At 47.3% G+C, this 13,999-nt stretch overlaps 1 protein-coding gene across 3 annotated transcripts in view; it reads right to left on the bottom strand.

The window, feature by feature from the left end:
• Window positions 1-13,999, bottom strand: part of LOXHD1 (lipoxygenase homology PLAT domains 1) — a gene marked incomplete at both ends in the record, with an annotated part of 201,528 nt that overhangs the window by 23,734 nt on the left and 163,795 nt on the right. For all 3 annotated transcript variants that reach the window (XM_079941781.1, XM_079941782.1, XM_079941783.1), the window contains 3 exons: window positions 5,541-5,726; window positions 7,295-7,469; window positions 8,393-8,510. In XM_079941781.1, coding sequence (XP_079797907.1) covers window positions 5,541-5,726; window positions 7,295-7,469; window positions 8,393-8,510 — 479 coding nt within the window. The remainder of the gene's footprint in view (window positions 1-5,540; window positions 5,727-7,294; window positions 7,470-8,392; window positions 8,511-13,999) is intronic.

Raw genomic sequence — 13,999 nt, 5'->3', positions numbered from 1 at the left:
TCAAACATGCTTCATTTTTGGTAAACACCACACCTAACCAAATGTCTATTCCTATCAATACTTCAGGTCTTAGCTTAAATATCACCTTTTCAAAGATAGATCCAGTTGAACCTTATTATTTGTGTATTATGCATATTTACAAATTAACCTACTTGCTAAAATTTATTTGTAACCCTAAAATCAATACTCACAGTGTTTTCACAGTTATTCATGGACATGTGCAGAGTGGTAAAAAAAAATTTGAGCTGTCTGATGCACATGTTGCCAGCTGAGGTTAAACAAGACGGTACTCTGCCTCCTTGTTTTAGCTCTCACACTATGAATAAGTGTCCTTTGTTTGGTCTATTTAGTACTATGGTTTTTTTATTTTTACATTTTTATGCTTTTTGTTGGTAATTTTGCTGTTTTAAATGTCCCACAAGCATAGTGCTAGAGAGCTGTCTAGTGTTTCTAAGTGCAACAAGGCTGTGATGTGCCTTACAAAGAAAATAGATTTGTCACTTAATGTTCCTTTAGGCATGAGTTATAGTCTTGATGACCATGAGTTCACTGTTAATAAATCAAGAACTCCTAGAGAAATGGAAATAAAAACAAAAATAACAAATGGGACCTAATGAAACTTAAAAGCTTTTGCACAGCAAAGGAAACCATAAAAAAGACCAAAAGACAACCCTCAGAATGGGAGAAAATATTTGCAAATGAATCAACAAACAAAGGATTAATCTCCAAAATTTACAAGCAGCTCATGCAGCTCAATAACAAAAAAACAAACAACCCAATCCAAAAATGGGCAGAAGATCTAAATAGACATTTCTCCAAAGAAGATGTACAGATGTCTAACAAACACATGAAAGGATGTTCAGCATCACTAATCATTAGAGAAATGCAAATCAAAACTTCAGTGAGGTATCACCTCACACCAGTCAGAATGGCCATCATCAAAAAATCTACAAACAGTAAATGCTGGAGAGGGTGTGGAGAAAAGGGAACCCTCTTGCACTGTTGGTGGGAATGTGAATTGATACAGCCACTATGGAGAACAGTATGGAGGTTCCTTAAAAAACTACAAATAGAACTACCATACGACGCATCAATCCTACTACTGGGCATATACCCTGAGAAAACCATAATTCAAAAAGAGTCATGTACCAAAATGTTCATCGCATCTCTATTTACAATAGCCAGGACATGGAAGCAACCTAAGTGTCCATCAACAGAAGAATGGATAAAGAAGATGTGACACATATATACAATGGAATATTACTCAGCCATAAAAAGAAACGAAATTGAGATATTTGTAGTGAGGTGGATAGACCTAGAGTCTATCATACAGAGTGAAGTAAGTCAGAAGGAGAAAAACAAATACCGTATGCTAACACATATATATGGAATCTAAGAAAAAAAAACGTCATGAAGAACCTAGGGGTAAGACAGGAATAAAGACACAGACCTACTAGAGCATGGACTTGAGGATATGGGGAGGGGGAAGGGTAAGCTGTGACAAAGTGAGAGAGTGGCATGGACTACGAAACGTAAAATAGATAGCTAGTGGGAAGCAGCCACATAGCACAGGGAGATCAGCTAGGTGGTTTGTGACCACCTAGAGGGGTGGGATAGGGAGGGTGGGAGGGAGGGAGATGCAACAGGGAAGAGATATGGGAACATATGTATATGTATAACTGATTCACTTTGTTATAAAGCAGAAACTAACACACCATTGTAAAGCAATTATACTCCAATAAAGATGTTAAAAAAATTAATCAAGAATATATATTAGATGAGGTGTCTTTAAACAGGAACACACATAAAACAAAGTTATGTATTGACTGGTTGATGAAAATGCTGTGACCAGAGGCCTGCAGGAACCTAATCTTGTATTTTCCCTAGGAGCAGTGGTTCAGTGTTTGCAGCAACTTTAGAGTGCAAAACTATTGTGGATAATGAGAATTGGTTACATTTGATTTATTGACTGAAATCAATATAAAAACTTGTTAGGACTTGTTAGGAATCATTAGGACTACAGTAGTAGAGGAACTGAAAGGCTCATGTTGTCTGGGAAGAGGACATGTCAGGTAGGAGGAGAAAAACAAGAAAGGGGGAAACATAGGCATCACTACAGGCAAACATTATCCCTGACTCCTGGAATGCTACTGCTTGACTCTCTGGAACATTTTTCTGAAATATGTGTGCCTTTGCTTTCCTAGGTAGTTTGGAAGGAGGGATACCACACGGAGCAGGAATGCCTAAGAGGACTCTGGAAAGTCTGTGATGAGAAACAGATGGGGATGGAAGGAGAAGGCAGACTTTGAAGGTGTGGTAGCAACAGGAGAAGTCATCCAAGGAACAAAGAACCAGTAGGGTTTCAGATATTTAGTCAGGTGGAGTTAGATAAGATGGAGTTGAAGACAGCAGCCTTTGAAGACAGGAAACAGAGATGAACTTTGATCTTGGATCAGCAATTATCTGTCTTTTATTGCTGTGAACTGAGGATGAGACGTATGGTAAGTTGAACCATTTTGGCAAGCTGAGGGAAGTCTATAACAGTCCAGTCTGAAAATAGTCAGCCTCAAAAGTGGGAACCCTAGAAACAGGTGGCAGAGTCCAGAATTGAGAGACGCCAGAGAGAAGTCAGTACCCTGGACAGCTACACAGCTCCAAAGGCTATAGCGTGTTTACCCAGAACTGTGGTATTTAACACGGGCATCCTCAGTCTTTCTGGTCATCCCCTCCACCCTCACAACCCTGTGAGTGAAACCTTCATATTAAAAATGGCCCTGACACTGTCTTCCCTTCTTGGAAAGGGGATGGAGGTCATCATGGTCTACATGAAGTTCTACCCTGCCCAGTTCTCTGACCTGACCAGGAAGTGATCAGGGAGCCCCTTGACCTCTGATCCCATCATGTGGTTGAACCCTAAGGGGATTGTTCAGACTGGCTGGGAATAATATTTCTTCCTTCTCAAGGTTCTAGTCCCTTTGCTTCTCTGTTGCTTCTGAGATAGGGGCTGTGGAAGAACAGAATTAAAGGCCCTGGTATTTCTCAGCTCTGTCCTGGGAGTGGGGGAGGGGGTGGAGTCTCAACTAAGCTAAGATTTAGTGAGTCTCCACCGTGCCACAGGCACCTTTGTAGGCAGTTATGAAAATAAATATGAATGAGCCGTGGCCCCTGATCTCAAGAGTAATGCCTTGCCAGGGTGTGTTGGCAGTCCAGAGATAAAATGTACTTCTTTCTGATTAGGACAGGGGCACACTTCCCAGGAATATACTTCCTAAACTATGGTTTGCCTCTGGCATGGACACTGCAACAGGAAACTGTATGCATGGATATTAGGGTAGACAAACCCCATCCCCACCCACCCTCATCAATCTGGTCTGTCGAAACACTCTAATTAGGCTTGTGGTGACACACACATTGGGGCTCAGCGCTTTTACTGAGCCCCTGGTATCTTGCTCAAACACTGAAGTGATTGTCTTGACTAAGTGATCCATCTGTGGCATGGCGTGGGCAGCGGCTCATCTTGATCTTATGAACTGTCTGGGGCAGGAGATGATCTTAATAATTCGGCTCTTGTTGTTAAGCCAGACTTTCGACCACTGGCCAACCTTCTACTAGTTCTAAAACAATCATAATGGATGATGAGAGAGTGAGAAAGAATTCAGGGATCTTTGTTTTGTTTCCTTATAGGGAAAGAGTAGAGATTCATTAGGGATATTTTGAGAATATTTTGCAAGTATGTTTCTTTCCATAGACGTATAATGACACTGAATGAACAGGAGAGGAATAAGCATCCCCTTCCACTTTTCTGGAGAAGTCATCCTCCCCCTGTACCCTGACAATAAATATGTATGGGGGAGAAGGGAGGTAGAAGAAGCTGTCCTCATCTCCTCCTCTTCTTTTTTGACCTGTTGGCACAGTGGCTGGTGAGGGTGCAGAATGGAACTGGCAGGATGGGCTGGTATCCCAGAACAGGCATCAGAAGACCTGAATTTGAGTTTTGGCTGTGTCTCTTTCTTTCTGTGTGATTCTGAGTAAGTTGTTCAAACTTCGCAGGGCCTCAATATTTCTTGGTTGTAGAAAAGAGAGATAATTCAGTGCTTTTGTTGCAGGAATTCACAAGATTGTTGTAAGGGTCAAATGTTTGTATCTTTCATATTTAACAGAGCACTAGGACCATAGTGAATGCTGTAAATGTTCGCTCAATGAATGACTGCATGCGTACACTGAGATTTGAAAGCTGTGCAAATCTTCATTAGATTATTGCTCTGAAGACTGAGTATTTTCTCTGTGCTTAATAAGAGCTTATCCCATGTTATTGAAAAAATTTTACTGTTTAACCCATGTTAAAGCTGCCAAGTTGGGCTTCATCGGATACCATGACAGACATATTGGTCCTCTGTCAGGATTTGGAAGAAGTAAGGACAAATACAACACTCAGGACGCCTCTGGGCCACTCATGGGGGAAACTCAGGAAAGACTGGAGAAGGATTTGAGTGAATAGCTTTGTTGAGGCCAGTTTCAATGGAAGACAAGTGGGTGAGTTAGAACACACAAATTAAGAAAGTAATGTGTCTCAAGGAGGTGAAATTTAGTATTTAACAACTCTTTTCTAATTATATAATGTGTAACATAAAGACCCAAAGCCAGAAAAAAGTGTTCAGAGTGGCCTGAAGACAACAAAAGGATAATGAAAAAATTCAGCACAATTACAGATATGATAAAGTATTCCTTAGGTATTTTGAAGTTAAAAATAAATGTCTTGCTTGGCTTATAGTCTATCCCATCATTCATATTTATAAGTGAATTTGACTAATTTTAGACTAGCTATTATAAATAAACAAACATAATCCTTTATAGAAAATCCATGGGAAGAGAATTTGGTGATGTAGCCCTTCTTTTCTTAATTTTTATATCTGAACTAAGTAGAATTAATGCCCCAACATAACAGAAAATTAAGAGCTACTCAACACCCCGAAGGGCAGGGGGAAACAGGAGGAACTAAAATTTGCCCAGAACCATTGGCTGTTCTAACTGATGGAACGGTCAGAATGGTGGCAATCGGGCCTCCCTGGTGGCGCAGTGGTTAAGAATCCGCCTGCCAGTGCAGGGGAAACAGGTTCAAGCCCTGGTCCGGGAAGATCCCACATGCCGCGGAGCAACTAAGCCCGTGCGCCACAACTACTAAGCCTGCGCTCTAGAGCCCGCGAGCCACAACTACTGAGCCCACGTGGCACAACTACTGAAGCCCGCGTGCCTAGAGCCTGTGCTCTGCAACAACATAAGCCACTGCAATGAGAAGCCTGCGCACTCCAATGAAGAGTAGCCCCTATTCGCCGCAACTAGAGAAAGCCTGCGCTCAGCAACAAAGACCCAACGCAGCCAAAAATAAATAAATTAAAAAAAAAATGGTGGCAATCAACTGCTTTCGGTTCCCTGTCACCCTGGGGTAGAAGGATCCACGTGCTGCCAGGGAGATGGGGTGGGGCTCAGGTGGAGAGCTGAGGCCTGCCCTCCCTCCCACCCTGACCTTGAGCCTGAGCTACCTTTGTTGTCATGCCAGACCCTCAGCTTGCAGAGGTGGCCCAGGCTCAGCATGTCGGAAAAGTTGAACGTGTCGGTGCTGTTCCGCTCGAACTTGTTCCAGTTGGCAGACTGCTTCAGGGCCAGGGTCCCGCTGTCCCCATTCTCCCCAAAGATGATGATGAACACATTGGCATCGGTGCCCGCTCCTGGGGTGCACAAGACAAGGGCTCTGGGTGCTGGACTTTGTGAATCATAGCTCTCTTGTTCTGGCCTCACTCTCGGGATCCTGGGAGGAGCCAGGGGGGCACATGGGCAAGTTCAGAGTCATCGAGGCCAGGGGTGAGGTCGGAAAGGGCTGGTCAGTGTCATAGGGCTCCCAGGTCTACAACTCTATCCTTCGTCTCACCTCTGTGGCTTATAAATGCTGTTGGGTTAACTGGGATCCTGGTTACCAAGTATGAATGGTTTGGTACAAGAACTCACCTAGTTTGGGGGAAATACACCCATACTTAAACATGTGCCGTGTAGACTGGCTTTACAGTTTAGAAATAAACTCCCTCCTGTAAAATGTGAAAGTTCCTTGTTCCCAAATCTGCCTCTGGTTGACATTCTACACTAGAGCTTCACATCATTTGCTTAAGCCAAATAGAGGTATTGACCCCAGCTGAAAAGAAAAGGCTTCTGGGAGAGGTCACTCCTTGAAGATTTTCAGATACACACCCTGTGGTTAAAAATGTAGTTATTGTTTTCTGAGAGCACATCATGAAGGGATGAGGGACTCGAAAACTGTGAACACTTGGAACTTTAAGCGAAGAGAGTGAAGGCTTCACTCTGAGGAGGAAAGGAAGAAGGGAGGTGCCAAAAAAACTTTGCCAGCTGTCCTGACCCATCATGTATGCCGGAGATGCTGCATTTCTTTGGCTGAATGCTTCTCTGTTGAAATGTAAGCTACCAGGGCCAACAAGGGGCTCTCTCACCAGCCATTTATAAGTAGTGTGAGTGAGTTTGCCAGATTCCTTGCACCAGCTGCTGGGGAACAGGCTTGGTATAGGGGAGGGGAGGCAGGAGGCATTGCTTTCCTCTCAGCTGCTGGCCTTTGAGCACACTTGTACTTTTGCTTGGAAGGCCCCTCCTCTGCTGTCCCCTCTGCCTCACCGGCTTCTGTTTGTCTTTATGGGCCAGACTTTGGCACCACCTCTGGGAAGCAGTTCCATGACCCTTGCCTCTGATCTCAGGCTGGGTAAGGTGCCCTCCTCTGGGTTCCCAGCACCTGTGCCAACTTCTGTCACAGCCTCACTGTCTTTGCTGCCCTCGAATGTCAGTCACACACGGGCTCAGGGACTTATCCCATCCTAAGACCCCAGGCCAAAGCTGGCACACAGCAGATGGCGGCCAAGCACAGGGATGTGGGAAGGAACCCAGGGGCATCCAAGATGCATGGCACCTGGGTGAGGGGTGTCAGGAGGCAGCAGGAGGACAGAGGGCCTCTGAGCTAATCTCCTGCACCGTTTTCAGAAGTGCTGACCATACGGCCTGGTAACGTTCTCCCTCACTTCCCTGAGGCAGGAAGGACAGGGCCGAGTCAGTCACTGGGAGGAGTACTTTGTTCAGGCAGAAGGTGGCACACTGCGGAAAGGAGCTGGCCTGACTAACTTTTGGAAGGCCATCCAGAGAAAAATGTCTTGACCGGAGCCCAGGACCTGAGCCAGAATGTAAGGAGGGGCAGGGTTAGTGGCAGGTGGGTATAGGAGAAGGGAGGGACCCACTGACTCACCCCGGATGTCACTGGTCTTCACTGAGACGGTATAGGAAGTCCACTCCATCATCTCCTCCCCGTCGATGACGGCACACATCTCACACACCAGGGTCTTCTTGCCCTTCCGCTGGGACAGCCAGTCTCCATAGTAGAACATGGTCAGGTCTCCAGTGTTCATGTTCTTCAGGAGGATCTGGGGGAGAGAGGCCAGCATGGGAAGACCTCCCTCACCTCTGCCAGCTGCCCACCCGCTATGCAGCCCCCTCATCTGGATCCCCGGGACCCATGATCCCAGGCCTGAGACAAGTTCTTCTGATTTAGACTCGAGGAATGAGGAAAGGGTCCTCTCCAGGAAAAGACCCTGCCCTGCGGGCCTGGCACAGGGTCTGAAGCCCCTGCCATGACTACCCTCACTTGGGGAGTTGGAAATGGGCAATTCGTCTAAATATATTTCCGAGAGGTGCCCATCACTGTGCATGAGAAATGTTTGCTGAATGAATGACAGAAAAACAGACCAACCAAACCACTGTCAGCCATAGACCCCGGAACTGTGTACCCACGCTCGCCAGATTGTCCTTGGTGGGAGCACCCTACTGTTGGCTCAAGAAAAATCTGCTAAAGGCTGGACAGGGGAGCAGAGCCTGAGGGGACTTGGGACCGATGGCCTTTGATGGATGAGGGATGAGAGGATGACTCACAGGGGAGCATTGGCCCAAGATGGAAGAAGAGGCAGCCAGCTAACCGTGATCGCAGGGGCACTGGAAGCCTCCTTGCCGTCTGCCTAATGTTCCCACCATTGGAGCCTTGCCGCCCCAGCTCCTGCTCCCCTCTCACCCCTCCCAACTCGCTTCCTCCAGGAAGCCCACACCCTGTCTCTGTCGACAGGGCAGGCTGTATTCCCTGGCAGCTGATTCAGTTTTGACTGGACTCAAATAAATAAAACTAGGTTCTCTGATTAATTCACACCAAAGGGCGTATTGATTATCTGGGCCAGGTCTGCATAACAACCCTTTAAGGTGACATTTGCACTTTAACAAGGCCCATTGACAGCCCAAAGGAGCAGGAAGAATGGGTGGGCAGTGGGTGGAAGGGAGGGTGAGGGTCCAGCCATGTTACCCTCTCCAGGAACCACTCGGGCCGGCTGCCCAGGCCATCAATTCGGATCCGCATCTTGGTGAACGGGGCGATGTCCAGAATCTCCATGATGAAGGTGTCATTCTGCTCTCGCTCAAATCTGGGGGTGGAGAGGAGGGGCATGAAGAAGGGAGGCTGGCCATGGTGAGAGGGCGAGGCCATGCCAGAGACCAGATTCAGGGTAAGGAGAGAAGAAGAGGCCTCTCAGCTCCCTGTGACTCCCCACTAGCCTGTCTCTTGCAACCCAGATGTGTTCCCAAAAGACTGGGTTAAGTGAGTTGCTGGTAGATACGGTCCTGATTCAAGAGGTACCAGTTCTGGGTCTTAATCTCATTCTGCTAACCACATGGAACAGTCCCAGCTCCTCTCTGGGACTTGGTTTCCTCATCTGTAGTCTAGGGAAAATGACACTGGCCCGGCAATCTCATAAAACTGTCATGAGGACCAAATGGATGTGAAATCAACTTAAAAGGTGAAAAAATTTCCATACCTGCAAGATTTTAAATGAGACTCTATGAGTGACGGGCTGCCACGAATGGTGGGGCAAGTTGTGCACTGCACAACTCTAGATAGTGTTGTTCACATTCTTCTGTACAGAATATGCATAACTAAAGGCAGTGGCCCTAGGTTGGGAAATACTAGTAATAACTGTAAAATGGCAGTTAACATTGCTTTTGTTGCTATTACTATTTTGCTACCGAATGACCACATCATCTCAGAGACACTCTATCTTTATTTCTTACTGCTCTTCCCAGAGTGCTGCATGCAAAATGTGACCATCAGTGCTGACATTGCTCGACTGCTCACTGATCCCAGATGCTGCTGCTGTTAAGCCCCTGGGGGTAACGCAGGTATCACTGAAGATATGACACTGCATGGCAATTTTACGCTTCCTTGAACAAAACGTACTTTTAAAAACAGAGGCCACAGCCAGTGGGAGCTGGGACTGCAAATGCTGCAAACTCAGAACTCACTACCCCTCGTCTTCAAGAGGGCTAATCCCTTTGATAACTTGCTTATGTGCACTTTATGATTATTAGACGTAAAAACACTCTCCCAGAAGTCTGCCCTAAATCCCTCCTGCTCTAGTTTAAACTGTCTGTCCCTCTGGTCACGTGGGAACCGGAAGGCGGTGCTCACAAACTCCCCTGTCAAGCTCATCTCACATAGTGGAGATTCTCTCAAATAATCTTTCAACTCATTGATTCCTTACTCTTGTCAGTGTATAATTTTGCAGAATAAAGGAACTCTAGAAATCTGTGCTTTGTATTTTTTTTTTTAATTTTCACCCTTTGAATTTAGCCAAATATCTCCCTTTTATGGAGATTTTATGGTGGGGCAGGTGTAAGGAAAAAGGGAGAGAGAAATAAGCTTTTCTTTTAGAAAACCAAAGACTGGGTTACAGTTGCCCCCTCACCCTCCATTAAAGGCTAAACCCCAATTACACCTGGATAGACTCCTCTCCTCAGGGTAAAAGGCCTGCATCTGAAAGGAAAGCCCCTCATTGGCCCTTCATTCCTCCACAGCTCACCAGCCACATTTTTCCTGCTGCTCCAAGCCCCTCAAGACATCCCAGTTGACACGAGAGAGAGCCACACACTGAGGGTCCCCCCTGGAGAAGTGGTCAGCCTCTGAGTCAGGTCCCCTTGCCTCTGGCTCAGAAGGATGGGGCTGCCGAAGTGGCCCTGGCTTTGTCCTGCTCATCCACCTGAAGGAGCTCAGCAGCTTTAGCCGCCCCTCACTCCCTTCCTGTCAGCCCTTCTTTCTGTTCTCCACCCCATCAAAGGCTGTCCTTGGGAAACGGCCTAGCGCCCACTCACTCACCAGTCTCTGTGACGGAGGACAGCCTCAGGCTAACCAAACCCGAAGCCTTAGGCTGGAAGGGCCAGTATTTAATGGAAAAGTTTTAGACATTGTTAAGAAGCTGGGGAAGATGTATGGGTAGGGAGCCTGGGGAGGGGGTGGCTGGAAGATAGGGAAGAAGGTTATGGGGCTCAAAGCTAGCCTCCCTGGGGCAGCTGCTCAGGCACTTTGCCTCTGTGCATCTTAGAGGTAGGGCTGAGGCTCCTGGAGTTGGCTGGGATCAGAGGCTCACCTGTAGCTTCATGTTAGACCCAGCTCCTTCCAGTACCAGTGGCCATCTAGCCCATGCTGCATCCCACAGCAACTGGGGGCAGCTCTGTCCCTCTAAGGACAGCATTGGCCAACCCTTAATAAGTCGGTCCCAGCTCTGTCCCAAGAGCCGATTGTTTAATTGTCAACAGTTTGGCCAACCTCAGTGCCTCTACTGTCTCCCTTCCCCAGGCCCTTGCAGTAGCCACCAGACCTCTGTTCACCAGGCCTGAAGTGCTCATCAGCACAATGTTAGAGAATAAGTTTGCGTTGTTTTAAGCCACTAGGTTTGTAGTAAATTTTTATCATAACCTCGGGAAACTAATACAGACCCAAGTGGCAAGAATGTGCACTTCGGGACTGTAGGGGGCGCAGATGAGAGACCCAGCACAGAGAGAACTCCAGGCATTGGTGAGTAGCAGCAGGACTGCCTCAGCGGTGGTGTAGGTGTCCACAGGTGCTGATGTAACTGAGGGGTAAAAGGCAGAGCCCACAGGCCCTGGCTCCTCTGAACCGGGCTCCTCAGGGACCAATAAGATCATTGAACTTGCTGTGCAGCAGGGAGCTGCATCAACCCGTCTGCCTCCATATCTCATGAGCATCCTTGCCCTGGTTTGAGAGTAGATCAAAGTTAAAGAAATCTCAAACAGATTCTAAATCTCTACCATCCTCAAATGCCATGATCAGGCCCAGCACATGTTCGAACCTTCCAGTGTCCTTTTAAAGGGCAGCCTCTGAGTTGAAGATGATGTGTCAAGAGGGGTCACCCAGCAGCGGGTGCTAGGACTTCCCAACTGCCTGATCTTTCAAAGGCACCGGTCCCTGCAACTCAGCCCGCTTGCCTCTTCTCTCAGACTACCACCATTCCCACTCAGCCCTGAGACCTCCCTCCAAGCCTGACCAACTCCAGGAGCCTCCCCACCAGCTCCCCTGCCCAGGAAGTCCCCAAAGACGGGCCCTTTCCATTCTCAGAGCTTTATCACTAACCAGGCAGTGTGAGATCTAAGTGAGAAAGATATGAAGGAAAGATTCAAAACTTACAAGCTATTACAAGCTAAGCCCAGGCCACCGTCACTAGTGGCTCCCAAATGCCTCCTGAAGTGGCAATTGGAAAGCCATCTGGGCTCTGCCCTCCGTTTGCGTTCTCTTGAGCTGAGTCTCTTTTCATCTTCTTTGCACTAAGGGTTAGTGGAAGCCAGGGGGCCATCCAGAAGGGCAAAGCCAACAGAACTCTGAGAATCTGGTTTGCTTCCAGACCAAAGAATTTCCCAGTTCCTGGTGTCTCCACTGGGCTTAGGAATGATTCCTTACAGGCACTTACTTCCCTCTAGAGAAAAACCACATCTATTTGCCTAAAAATAGCCCCTACATCCATTAGAAACTAATTGCCTCAAGTTCCACTGTTAGACAGTCATTCCTTGGGTTTAAGCATTACCTTTTGACGGCATCATTTTTTTGAATGCCACATGCATTCACGACCATCTCACTGTGAATTAATTTACCAGAACAGTTTCCCCCAAAGTGGCAAGATGACAAGTTGGGAACTTTAGCTGGGGAGTGGGGTTGAGGGAATTGCTATCAAATTTGGCCTCTGGGTATAGCATTTTACAACAGGGGCGCTGCAGCAGGCAAACCTACACAATGCTTTCTGTGTGACACATGCACGTTTCTGCCTCCATCCTGGTCACACGCCATTTCTTGGGAAAGGCTCCCTTGCACAACACTAAACTGTGTGCACGACACAAGCCCAGTGGGTCTTACAATCCAAGTCCCTGAGTCAAGATGCTGACCCCTATAATGAGGATTCCAAGACACAGGCTGAACTTCGGGCCACTTGCAAATGCAATGAAGCAAAATATGTCTTGGGTAAGAGCCCTGAGCTTGCCCTCCAGAATAATTAAGAAATGATGGCTCTCTTCAAAGAATAAATCTTAATTTGGAAAACCAAAATTCTTTAACAAGGTGCCTCGAAGCATTTGCAATATGGTATAATTTTCAAGCAACATTTTTGGAATTTAAATACTACCAGAAAGGAGGTATCTATCTTTCCCACCAGCAACTGTGTCTGCGTGTGTCTATAAAATAAGGTGGAACGTAGGCGTCGGATAATTAATCCGAGAAATTCCAGGAATCTGGGGGCGGGGTGGAGACTAGGGTCAAAGTATAGCGGTAAATATTGTGAGAGATTGAAGATACAAACAGACACTGGCTAGACCAGAGATGATAACAGAACTCTGACCCACCACCTCTGCAGCAGCAGTCATCCCAGGCAGCCAGACTGCAGCCTCACCAGCAGTGGGCCCATGATGGTCAGGATGCGGGGAGTGACTGCCAGCTTCCCTGATTTGCCCCCTCTCCCAACTCAAGACAATCAGAGAAACCCAGATACGTTCCCCAATTCAATCACATAAGATGCCTGATTCTAGGGAGCTCCCCTTCAGCTTCGCCATGCCCCCAGTAATGCTACACTCTGAAGCTTTGCCAGAGTCCTGACAGCCTTAGCCTCTGCCAAACAAAGAGATGGTGGCTCACACCCTTGCTATAGCCAGCTCTAAAGAAATAGCCTCTGTTCTCACTCGGCCTTCGTTTATTCCCACAATTTCAGGAGTTCGAACCTCAGCTCGCCTGCTTACTACCTGAGTGACTTTGAGGAGTTACTTCACCTTTCTGTGTCTCAGGCACCTTATTGGTTGTGAGTTAATATATCTTTAAAAAGCACTTACAAGGGTGCCTGGCAGGGAGCAGGTGCTCGTTGAATGTTAGCCATTGTTACAATCATCATCAGGGGAGAATTGGTCACGGGAGAATTCCAGAAGGAAACAGGAGTTGCATAATGAGAGTGTAGAAGTGCTAAGAGAAGACAGGCAAAAACTGTTCTCATCAGACCCCCAGGCACAAGCTGCGTAAGATGAGCAGAGTTCCCGCTCTCGTGAACGGCTCTGTCCGTGGGGAGAAACCTGTGCCTGGCTCCCAAGAGCTTCAGCATCGTCCTCACCATCCTCACCACCGCCACCATCCAGAAGTACTTACTGAGGCCTGCAGGCAAGGCCAGAGTCAGGAGCTGTGAGGACTCAGAAAGGAGGCTTCTCTGGATGCTGCCCTCCAGCCTGGGGAGGCAGCAGTGTGGTCTCAGGGGTGAGTGGCTGTGGATGGGTTTTAGAAATCCTAGGCTTGGGCTCTGAGTCTCTCCCCTCTGATGCTTAAGATATCAGGGGTCAGGGATGGTTTGGGGGACGATGGCTGAACATAGAAAACCAAACAAAACCCAGGACCAAGCTGAGGATTTGCCGGAAGGCGCAGACAGGAATCACTACAAGAGGTTCACCTTTATTGCCGTTACTAATAACTATCTTAAGAGGCAGTAGAACCTAATGCTTAAGACTGGGGCCACCTGGGTGCAGTGCCCAGTGCCATAGCTTACTGGCTCTGGGACCTTGAGCAACATGACTTGACCCTGCTGTGCCTCAGTTTTCTTAT

Source organism: Stenella coeruleoalba (assembly GCF_951394435.1).
Source record: "Stenella coeruleoalba genome assembly, chromosome: 14".
NCBI lineage: Eukaryota > Metazoa > Chordata > Mammalia > Artiodactyla > Delphinidae > Stenella > Stenella coeruleoalba.
Note: the sequence above shows the minus strand (reverse complement) of the source record. Positions and strands in the feature narration are given on the sequence as shown.